Source organism: Oncorhynchus mykiss, chromosome 21 (genome assembly GCF_013265735.2).
Source record: "Oncorhynchus mykiss isolate Arlee chromosome 21, USDA_OmykA_1.1, whole genome shotgun sequence".
Taxonomy (NCBI): domain Eukaryota; kingdom Metazoa; phylum Chordata; class Actinopteri; order Salmoniformes; family Salmonidae; genus Oncorhynchus; species Oncorhynchus mykiss.
The window spans coordinates 22,608,530-22,620,563 of NC_048585.1; the positions used below are offsets into that span (position 1 = coordinate 22,608,530).

The 12,034-nt window shown below is 44.7% G+C and overlaps 1 protein-coding gene across 14 annotated transcripts in view; it reads right to left on the reverse strand.

Annotated features, from left to right (window-relative positions):
* LOC110500010 (protein phosphatase 1 regulatory subunit 12A) overlaps positions 1–12,034 on the reverse strand; it is a 62,645-nt gene that overhangs the window by 13,282 nt on the left and 37,329 nt on the right. For 8 of the 14 annotated variants that reach the window (XM_021577119.2, XM_036957299.1, XM_036957296.1 and 5 more), the window contains exons 10-20: positions 9,686–9,949; positions 9,167–9,258; positions 8,599–8,718; positions 7,899–8,051; positions 7,387–7,554; positions 6,988–7,149; positions 6,094–6,184; positions 5,279–5,458; positions 4,877–5,069; positions 1,560–1,693; positions 1,190–1,255 (exon numbers count right to left, since the gene is read on the reverse strand). In XM_021577119.2, the coding sequence (XP_021432794.2) occupies positions 1,190–1,255; positions 1,560–1,693; positions 4,877–5,069; positions 5,279–5,458; positions 6,094–6,184; positions 6,988–7,149; positions 7,387–7,554; positions 7,899–8,051; positions 8,599–8,718; positions 9,167–9,258; positions 9,686–9,949 (1,623 nt within the window). The remainder of the gene's footprint in view (positions 1–1,189; positions 1,256–1,559; positions 1,694–4,876; positions 5,070–5,278; positions 5,459–6,093; positions 6,185–6,987; positions 7,150–7,386; positions 7,555–7,898; positions 8,052–8,598; positions 8,719–9,166; positions 9,259–9,685; positions 9,950–12,034) is intronic. The other 6 variants (XM_036957307.1, XM_036957297.1, XM_036957308.1 and 3 more) reach the window with 4 other exon arrangements.

The window sequence follows — 12,034 nt, forward strand, 5'->3', positions numbered from 1 at the left end:
TTGGGGGTTCTTTAGCTATGATTACAGGGTGGATGTCGTGTCCACTAAAAATAAGTAATCGTGGATTGCAGAATGCTGGACATTTTTCAATGCATGTGAAAAAATAAACTTAAAGTAATTGTCAATATCTAGTCCAAAAAAGTAACTAGCCCAGAACGTTTTAATTCCTTCCATTTTCTCCTCCATTCGCAGAATAGTTTTCATAATAGTGAAAACTGCCTGTACGTTCAACCTTCGACATGAACAAGACAATTTCCTTTGTGTGGTGGCTTGTTTTGGAACTTACTGAACTATGGTGGAGAGTGCGTTTGAGGTCACCTTAGCGACAGGACAATCACAGGAAAGGAGGAACCATGATATCCAAAGTAAGCAGAAGAGGGAGTCTTTACAGTACCAAAGCTGGCCAAAATAGGCCAAATAAAGGAAAAGCAGAGGCACTTGCTTGGCCATGACTATAGACAAAAGAGTGAAAGAGCAAAAAAAAAAGTTGATTGGGGTGGTTGAACTTCATCAAAAAAATGGCCACTCACTAAAAGTGTTTAATCAAAACAGTCTATCCTTAAGTTTGAGTCTCAGGCTGGAGGTTGGACCACAGACAGTTGCGGTAAAGAGGTCAATGGAACTCAAAACAATGTAAATGCCATGGAAACGAGTGGAATATCTGTTTTTGCCCCCCAGCAAAAACAGCCTATAGGCTATTACGGATATTTCACAATATGTTGAGGTATAAATCTGAGCATAACACTTGTATGGATGTAAACCCAAATACATGTCATAGTCACCAATCAATGGGGTTCGTGATATACACCCACTGACACTAATGAGGACATGCCTTTCAGTTAAAAACGACTGCCTTCCATAACAATCTCTGTATGCTAGCTATGATACCATCTCATACAAACTTGAGTTAGCATTTAGCAGTCACTTCTTCAAAACGTGAAAAGGGGACAACTTTAAAACGTTATGCAGTGAAAACAGCCCAAAATATCCAAATCAGACTTTAGTAACCACCTTGAGCCCGTTTCAAATTAATAATACAAAAATGACGGATTTGACAAATATCCACTTCGTTCGATCAGATTTGTTGAATTTGCGCAAATGAGGGCGTCACAGCATCCTGCGTTCCAATGACCTCTTTACTGCATCTATTGTGGGTTTATTTCTGCATGGTTGTGTGGACTAAGGTTACCTGAGGTTCACCCTTGATGCTGCCTTCCTCGGAGTCCGCCGACTGGTCTGGGTCATTGTCATCACTCTGGAATGCAAGGAGGGACAGGAGGTCAGGAACAGGCCGGGACAGTTATTCTCAGAATAAACCCAAAGTCTGGCTGAAAAACCCCAATCAGCTAAATTCAGATGCGTTTCATGGAGGTGCACTTCAGTGTAGTACATCGAGAGTAGTTGTACTGCTAAAATCTATAAAATTGCTTTTTTTTTTTTTTTACACCTCAAACTGCCATGTATCCTTATTACCTTAAAGGTGGGTCAAGTGGGCTCTGATCATTACACTTGAGGCATATCCACATTAAAAAAAGTGTCAGTGTGTGTATGTCACAAACCCCATCTTGGGTCCAGAAAGACACCCCGGTGGAGCGTCTCTTCTCACGGGGCCGCCGGCGATCACGTATGGAGCGGGGCTGGGACTTATCCTCTCCCTCCTTCTCCTCCTCCTGCTGCTGCTTCTTGTCGGATTCTGTCAATTACAGAGAGACCGAGTGAGCCATATGCACTGGACCTAGTACATTTGGGGTCAATTCCAATTCTAAAGGTTTACATTGTCAAATCAAAATGTAATTTTGGAAATGCGTTTGACTTTGAGGAGCCTAACTGGTGACAAACTATTAGTCACCCAATAAATGAGCATGTCCTTCATCAATAGTGTTCATTAGTCAGTGTGTGCCGACAAAGTTTCATTCCATCAAAGCATAGTTCGGTAAACCTTAAGTTATATCTTTGGTTTGCACCTCCCAAGTGGAGGTCTAAGACACAGAATCGCAGTGCTGAGGCGCTACTACAGCCTCGGGTTCGATCCCAGGCTGTGTCACTGCCGGACGTGACCGGGAGACCCATGGGGCGGGGCAGCCGGCTGGGATTTCCTTGTCTCATCGTGTTCTAGCGACTACTTGCTGACTGCAAGCTGACTCGGTCATCAGTTGGACGGTGTTTCCTCCGACACATTGGTGCGGCTGGCTTCCGGGTTAAGCGAGCAGAGAGTCAAGAAGCTGTGTGGCTTGGCAGGGTCATGTTTCATTTAAGGCAACCCAATCCTTTCCCTGCCTGGGTGGAATTCACGTTAACCAGTCTGTGCTCACATGGCTATTAGATACAGTGCCTTCAGAAAGTATTCATACCCCTTGACTTGTTCTACATTTTGTTCTGCCTGAATTCAAAATGGGTTAACAAATTATTATCTACACAAAATATCCCATAATGACAAAGTGAAAAGATGTTTTTAGATTTATTGAAAATGTAATACAGAAATCGTATTTACATAAGCATTCCCGAGTCAATTCTTTGCAGAAACACCTTGGCAGCGATACAGCTTAGAGTAGTCTTCGGTGCCTGGATCAGCTTTGCATCTCTGGATTTTAGGGTTTTCTCCCATTCTTCCTTGCGGATTTTCTTAAGCTCTTAAATTAGATGGGGAGTGGCAGTGAACAGCAATCTTCAAGTCTTTCCACAGATTAAGTACTTTTGCATTCTTGTTCTGAAGCCATTTCAGCGTTGCTTTGGCTGTATGCTTGGGGTCATTCTGCTGTTGGAATGTAAATCTTCACCCTCAGTCTAAGGTCCTTTGCGCTCTCAAGCAGGTTCTCATCAAGAAATTGCCTGCATGTCTCCATTCATTGGTCCCTCTATCCTTACCAGTCTCCCAGTCCCTGCTGCTGAAAAGCATTCCCATAGCATGCTGCTGCCACCACGCTTCACGGTAGGGATGGTGTTATACGGGTGATGAGCTGTGCCTGGTTCTCTCCAGACATAGCCCTTTGTATTCAGGCCAAAGGCTTACATTTTTGTCTCAGACCACAATCTATTGCCTTATGCTTTTAAGTTTTTCACGTGCCTTTTTGTAAACTCTGGGCATGCTGTCATATGCCTTTTTCTCAGGAGTGGCCTCAGGCTCTTCTGGGCTTTGTGGGAGAGTGGCCAGACTATTGTCCTTCTGGCAGGTTCTCCCATCTCAGCCAAGGAACTACGTAGTTCTGTCAGTGGTCATTGGCTTCTTGGTCACCTCCCCAACCTAGGTCCTTCTTGCCCTGTTGCTCAGTTTGGTCGGCTGGCCAGCTCTAGGCAGAGTTCCATATTATTTTTTAAATTTTCCAATGGAGACCACTGTGCGCTTGGAAACTTTGAAAACTCTAGAAATTGCTTTAAACCTTTCCCCAGATACATGCCTCATCACAATTATCTTGGAGCACTACCGACAGTTCCTTGGACTTCATGGTATAGTTTCTGCTCTGACATTTATTTGACTTAACCTTTATTTAACTAAGCAAGTCAGTTATGAACAAATTCATATTTGGGATGGGACCTTATATAGACAGGTGTTTCTTTAAAAAAAAAAAAATCCAAACAATTGAATTTGCCACATGTGGACTCCAATCAATCTGTAGTGACATCAAGGATGATCAACTGAGCACTATTTGGAGTGTCATAGCAAAGGGATGTGAATACTTATATACACACACTGAACAGAAAATATAAAAGGAACATGTAAAGTGTTGGCCCCATGTTTCATGAGCGGAAATAAAAGATCCCAGAAATGTCCATACCCACAAAAAGCTTACTTCTCTAAAATGTTGGTGCACAGATTTGTTACCATCCCTGTTAGTGAGCATTCCTTTGCAAAGATAATCCATCTACCTGACAGGTGTGTCATATCAAGAAGCTGATTAAACAGCATGAACATTACACAGGTGCACCTTGTGCTGGGGACAATAAAAATACTAAATTGTGTTGTCACAACACCAGAGATTTCTAAAGTTGGAGCTTGCAATCGGCATGCTGACTGCAGGAATAACCACCAGAGCGGTTGCCAGAGAAATACATTTTTATTTCTCTACAATAACCCACCTCCAATGTCATTTTAGAGAATTTGGTAGTACCTCCAACTGGTCTCACAAGCGCAGACCACGTAACCACACCAGCCCAGAACTTCCACATCTGGCTTCTTCACCTGCGAGATCCGAGACCAGCCTCCCAGATAGAAATACTCCTCAGTTTCATCAGCTGTCTATAATAAAGCCCTTTTGTGGGGAAAAACTCATTCTGATTGGCTGGGCCTGGCTTCCAAGTGGGTGGGCCTATGCCCTCACGTGTGCACCGCTGCCCAGTCATATGAAATCCATAGATTAGGGCCTAATGAATTTATTTCAATTGACTGATTTCCTTATATGAACTGTAACTCAGTAAAATCATTGTAATTGTTGCATGTTGTGTTCATATTTTTGTTCAGTATAAATGAGATCTGTATTTCATCTTCAATAAATTGCAAAAATCTCTAATCCATTTTGAATTCAGGCTGTAACAACAAAATGTAGAATAAAGTCAATAATTAATACTTTCTGAAGGCACTGTATATCTAATTATGTTACATACTCCAGCCATACCTCAATATATTCTACATCAGTAGAACTCAAGCTTCTTTTTTTCAACGGATAAGTCTGATAAATATCTCAGTGTAATATTTGTGTGTGCATGTGCATGTACTCAGTCACAATCAATGCACTGCTGACAGTGTCCAGAAAGCTTACAGTTTGGTATGAGAGTACATAGATTTATCATACTGATACACCGAATGGCAGCAACATATGAGGTTTAATACAACCCATAGCATTTAGAGATCTGCACCCGTAGCTATGCTCTAATGGCTGACCTTTCTCAGTGTCCCTGGAGGAGCGGCTATAGGAAGAGGTGATGCCCGTCAGGCTGTTGGGCCTGTTGAGGGAGCTGGAGGAGGAAGTGATGCTGCTCAGGCTGTTGGGCCTGTTGAGGGAGCTGGAGGTGGTGGAGGCCGTGCTCAGGGTGGAGGTGGTCGAGGTGGTGGAGGGACGGTAGCGCTGGTAAGTCTGGAGAGAGGAGAAAGAACAGGAAGTCCAGAATTGTTACAGTCTTCTGATCAAACAACCAGGGCTTGAGGAAAACTGCCAAAAAATGTAGCAAATTTATTTTGCAACCTCAAAAGTGATTGTCAGTTTACACATCAACAGTAAACTCATGTTGCATTTCCAGATGGATAATAGAGCATCGTAAATAGCTTGGGGAAGCCATGACATACCTCTTCGAAGCTGCGGTACCTCGACCGGTAGTCGTCCTCCTTGGTCTCACCAGTCTCCTTCTCCTCTTGCTTCTCCTTGTCTTGTTTCTCCTTCTCTTCCTTCTCCTCCTCCCGGGTCCGTGTGGGGCGGCTCCTGCCGATGGTCTTCTCTGCCTCTTGGAGGTCAGTCAGAGTCACACCCTGAGAGGAAACGGAGAGAATTTAGTGAATCTCTGACGAAAAGGGTTACAGGAGCAAATGTTTGTTATTTGGACATTTTGATTTCCTCATGGAGAGAAAAACTACAAAATGGCAGTAATCTGCATTTTGGAAGATGAAACTGTACAACTAATTTCAGGCATTCACTTACTGCACTGTGAACATTGTGGTTATAGAAAGTAGACAATTTACTTGGGCATTTTAAGCTGAAGCATATTTAGTTATTTCAGATAGTATTAGTGACAGCGTGGAAAAGGACCAGCCCAGTTTCCTACAGCTTGTAAACAATCTCATTATAACTTGCCACGCTTAGGAATGTGTGCCACTTTACACAATGTTTATGTTTCCGCAATAAAAACAAACTGGCAATAACTTCTTTTTATTTTTTTTAACAATCAGTTCAGCTATATTAGCCCAAGCCACATTATGGCAGAATACTTGATAACATGTACATTACTTTTTCTTATGACTCTTATAGTAGAGAAATGGACTAACCGTGAACCATTAAAAAAGTCCAATAAGAAGTGACTCAGTTGACACCGCATTTATCGACAAGTATTTGGTTGGCCATTTAGGGCCAGTTCAGAAGCAGAGTTAGGACAGACGTCTTCACTAACCTGGGTAGACCGTCTGGACTGTCTAGCCTGTCTGGAGCGGGCTTTCCTCTGGGACTCTGACTCTTCATCCCTAACAGGCGTGAGGTACGATCTGCAACACAAACAAGGACAGGCGTGAGGTACAATCTTGAACAAAAAACAAGCTAAAGCCACACGTAAGGATGAGGATGATGGACGTGGTAGTTATGAGATTGACAACTGTTCAGGTAAATAGCCTAATCTAAAATGGCAAATCTAACAGTGTTTTCTCTGCTCACTTCCATATTTGTATTGTACTATCAGCTGTGGAGATATTTATTCTCCTTTCACCTTTAATTTAGCATCAGTCTCAAAATATTGCAAATACTGAGGGAACAACAAGACAGGTAATTGTAATGCTTTCTTTGAAGAGGGAATGTGTTCCTTCACCGCATTCAAAAATATGAATACAATCACTTGTGAGCCTTGTCTAGGCCTTGAGAAACCCCATATTCCTTTATAAGGAGAACTTTCTGAAGCAGTCAGGGTTCTAGAACCCTCCCAGAACAGGTGGCTTCTTTCAGCAGCAGTGACTTCACAGGAAGACGTGCACTTAACCCCATTCATTTTAACAGACTCCCACTCCTCCTCCTGTGTGTACACATTGTAGGAGATCACACCCAATTCTCAAGTAGAGGCAATGCAATCTCAAACGGCACAGGATCCTGCTAGCTTCAAGATATTCCGCTTTCTGAGACGACAGTTATTACATTGTTTCTAGTTGCATAAATAAGTGAAGAAACATGAGCTGTGTGTGAAATAATAGACACGGTGTGTATCAGTGACATCCTTGTTTTTCCCCCATGGGTGCACGTGTGGGCTTCCATTCCAGTGTGTGTGTGTGTGTGTGTGTGTGTGGGCAGGGGGTGCGCGTACGTGCGCGTGTCGGACCTGCGTCTCTCCCTGCCGTCAGAGCCAATGATGGTGCCAGTAGTGGACGTGGTGGTGGTGGTAGAACCAGTGTTAATCGTAGGGATGACTGCAGCAGACTCCTTCTCCCGCTCCTTTTCCCTCTCCGCACTCTCCTCTGCCCAGTACCTGATCCACACAATTGTACACAGGACTTCAAAATAGGACTAACATTTTTTACATTCATGTGTGTAGGGTCCTCCCAGGATTTTAACACCTGTAACTGCCATTCCCAGCAATCTAGATAAAAATGGCCGTATATGATCAAATAAAAAGTACTTACTTTACATAGTGGCGCAGTGCTCCACTTACATTATTTGGGGGAGATCCCTGTGTGTCACATGCATGTGTTACGTGTGTGCGTACCTGCTGGTGAGGCTGGAGGATCCGGTGCGGGTGGAGGAGCCCAGGCTGGAGAGCAGGCTGCGGTCACGGTGGCCGGTGGGCGAGGTAACAGACGAGGTGGTGGTGGTGGTGCTAGTGGAGGAAGAGGTGGTCGAACCCAGGTCCTCGTGCCTCCTGCCAAAGGAACCACTGTGGATATCAGTGGAACAACAGTCAGAGAAGGAACGAGAGAACAGGAAAGAGGGAAGGAGAGTGAAAGAGGCTGGAGAGGACCCATTACCCATGCCAGGAACGACACGTTACAATCCAAAACAGTTAACACTGTGGCCTTTGAAGATGAATTCCTCTCCCATTAGCCATTACCCAGTATTCCAAAATGGGGTTGATTCTCTTTAGTTAATGGGAGGGTCAAGAGAACACCAGTCACAAAGACGCATGGAACTACACAACACTTATGCAGTCGAGACCAACAGACAGGTGACAGACAGTGGAGGTAGATAGAGGTTGTTGATCAGTGGGGGCTGGTAGTATACCTGCGGTAAATGCTGTAAGACTGGTAGTGGGAGGTGGGCGACTGCCAGGGTTTAGTGTTACAGGTGATAGGGTCCAAGCTGGAGGCAGACGAGGACTTGGCTGGCACGTCCCGCGTGCTGCCACTCCGCCCTAGCGTTAGCGTGTGGGACGTGCTGGCAGTGTGTGGGGGTGGGGGGAGCGAAGATAGACATGTTAGCAAGGGGGCACACCACACACATTTATATAACACACACATACACAACATAAAAACTAAGCTCTGATACACTTGGTCCACGTCTTGGTTTCTTGAGCCATAGTGATGGATTCTGGATTATGTCATTTTGGAACCTTGCAGGCTGTAAGAGCGTGACAATGGCAGATTGTAATGTAGAACCTGGTGTGTAGTATAGAGAAACTAAAGGCACAGAAACCTGACAGGACTACTACAGTCATGCAGGAGACTAGCGTTTGTGACAGAGGCGTTGGACTGACTTGCACAGCTTTTCTCAGTAGATGTTTGCATGTACATGCACTGCTTTCAAATGGGACATTAGCATTGAGCAAAACTACTAAGCGTGAACTAAAAAGTGTAATTGGATATGTCCACAACGTTATTAGTAAGTCCAGAACTAGTACTGAATGAATGATGCGCTGATCTGGTGTAGTGAGTCGGTCACGTTGAGGACCCTGAGGGGTAGCATATAGTGAAGCGTGGCAAACCTGCGCTGATAGCTGGGTGTTGTTCGATTGGTGGAAGCGCTTCCTTCACTGTTCTTCAGCTCATCGTCCCAGCGTCTCCTGGTGTAGGAGCCGCTACGTACCAGACTAGCAGCAGAGTCCCTGGGATTGGAACCACACACACTACAATAGCACCCAGGGATCCACAATATACAGGCAAGGACCAGCAGCCGTGTGCTACAACAAGTCAACACTGGATAAATCCTAAAATGTGTCTAAAATGGAAAATCAGTAATGACTAACAAAGTATCAATGACCGATATTTGTAACATATTTGAGATGTTGTCCATCTGATTGATGCTGGTCAAATGTGAACAGTGAGAATATCATTTTCCAGTAACTAATTCCTACACGTCATAGAAATATGTATGAGCCCACTTTTTTAATCTGTAGATTTTTCATTGTAAACTGAAGTACTCAGAGGCAGCAGAGCAGCTACATAAAGACAACATGCAGTGCTGCTTTGGGCCTGTAACACACAGCAGTGAACAGCAGGTGGTGCTCCTGTCTATGCACTTTTCCCTTCGGAGGGACCACGCTGGCACTTCACCTGTTCTCCTTCTCGTCAATGTCCGATGTACTGGCCAGTCTCCTGGGGATGGTGGGGGCAACGTAGGCAAGTCTGGTTCCTTTGTCTTTTTCCTGCACATGAAACATTAGGAGCTCAAGCAAATGGCTCAAAACACAAACTACATCTACTAACATTCTTCACACATTGTCCCCCAGCCAACAAACCAGTCTCCGTCGACGGTGGATTTCAACTTCACGCAAATTTAAGACAGTCTGGAACGGTGATACGGTTATATGTCCATCCCCTTCATCTTAATATACACACACTTCAATGTGTTCAAAGCAGCTGGACATAACATGATTTGAAACAGATGTCATCAAATATCAGCACTATTGACTAGGCTAGACAGGGACACATTGTTATAGTAGGGGCACTGAGTGGGTCCTATACAGTAAGTATATGATATAGGGTCAGCACTAATGACAAGCTCAGATAGGGACACATTATGATGGCATTGATTCCTGCGTCAGACAGCGTGGTGTTAAGTTAGCTACGGACCTTCTCTTTGTCCTTGTTGTCCAGGGAGGAGGAGAGGCGGGGGCTGGAGGCCGAGCGCATCACCCCGGCCGTGTCCTTCTCCTTCTGGGCCTCCTTAGTGGCCGTGATCTCCGCCAGCGCCCCGTAGCTGCCCGTCTTCCTCAGACCCAGGCGCCACGACGCCGGGGACTCGTCCGATTTCTTAGTCTTGTCATCCTCCTGTTTATCTTTAGGGGAGACTTCTTTAGGAGAGACCTTACCGGCAGGGGACACCTGCTGGGCCACCTGGGGGAGAGAGAGAGAGGAGAGGGGTTAGTGGTTAGCCATTAGCAAAGACACGTTAATAAGGGGGGTTTATACAGAGAGCAGACGAAGGCAGCAGTCCAGGGTTTAGTTTTCTGGGGTGAAGAACACAGAACAGTCCACAGAGGTTAATCAAGAGGTCAAAAAGCAAAGTAGTTTTGGTGTGGAATGAATCTGCAGAGGCTACGGTCTGATTTATGGCAGCACTTAATAACGTGTCATGGATTGACAACAAATTTAAGGGGGATGTTTGAGTAGGGGCGCATGTTGGGGGGGGGGGGCGGAGGTCTGGAGACATGCTCGAGACAACAAGTGACTTGCACCCCTAGAAATAATATAACCACATCTAGGTCGACTGCTCCCTTCAAAAAGAGACCTTGGTCTCAATGGGACTCCCTGCTAAAATAAAGGTAAAATAAATAAACTCTGGTACTAGACTTTTGACTGAGGGACAGAGTACCGACTCCTTAATCTTAGCAGCAGTTGCAGGCCTAGAATCAGACACTAAAGAGACTAAACACTGTTCACTGAAACTCCAGTTAGTGATTAAGTCCTCACACAAGCCTTGGGAACATGGTTACACTGCACACATAATGGCTACAGAAACATCAAATAGACCACACTAGTTGGAGCACATGAGCCACAGACACACAGAGAAAGCATTATAGGACAGTGTGTTTGAAGACCCATGCAGAAAATAAATGTTTTTAGGAGGGGGAGGGGGCTGTCACTATGTTAGCAAGAGTGTTGACTGGATGGGCTATTGAAGTCAGGTGATTAGGCAAGTTGTCATTTGGTGCGGCGGTAACAAGGGCAGGGTAACTAATAACTCTGGAACACACCAATGCCTCACCATGGGTTTTTTGGGCACAAGAGAAATGCCAGTTTTGCGCAAGCCTTGACGCCACAATGCAGGACAGCTTGGCTCCGCCACAGGCATGAGGGCAGTAATATAATCAGACTAAAGCCAATCAAGACAAGAGCCATGATGAGAGAGGGGCGGACAGAGAGAAAGAGACAAATGGAGTGGGAGAGAGAGAAACAGAGTAGAGAGAGAGAAGCAGCAAAGAGACAGTTCCTAGCACAGAGAGACAAAGATATATTTTAAGGCCTGATCACACCAAACAATGTCTGACAAGGGGGTCAATCGTTTCTATTGGTTGAGTGAGTGACAGCTCTCGCAGGACACAAGAGGCATTTTGAAAAGAAGACAATGCTAGTCTCAAAGCAGACATTGTTAATTGTTTTGGTCACTCTCGTTAGACAGAAGACATTGTGTTGTGTGTGCGCTAGGCATTAAAGCAGGAGGGGAATAAGAGCATTTCTACAACAGAGATAACAGGAAATATGGATAACTGGGATAGTGATGGGTATATTTCATAGTCTGGACTTCAGCTTGAATGCAGAGTCCTCCACAAAGAAAATGCAATCAGATGGGAGGATATATCCAACGGGAGAAATTTCCTTGGGCACATAACATCAACTTGAAGGGAAAACGTGACCGTTTCAAAAAATATTGGACTTCAACAAAACATAAAAACAGAAGTAGTATAGACCAGGTATTGTTTGTAGCAGGTATTTTTCTAGTTTAATGATACTGTGCCAGTGTTGTTGACATTTAAAGTAAGAGTAGTTTGTAGTATCATTACGATAATGTTGCGCAAGTCCATTGCCTCAGTTCTTATGAGGGAATAAAGCAGAAGTGCCCTCTAAAGAGTAACAGGCCTGCACTGAGAGACAGTATATGGACGGAGGTCACTGAGTACATTGTCAGCTCCAACGCCACATCTGCACTGCAGAGGGCAGCAGACAAAGGGAAACTGGGGTCATTTTTGAAAGAAATTCCCATCCTCATGGTGTCTTGTAATAATCAACACTGCTAAAATTTTTGACTGATGACCTTACCTGTGTCCTTCCAGGGGTCAACAGTGTGCCATTAACAATGTCGAGCAAAGCTACCCACCCCCATGTACAACCACTGCTATGCCCTCAGACAACCCATCAAACAAGCAAAGCATTAATACAGGATTCAGATTGAATCGTGCTCGTCGGATGTGGCAGGGCTTA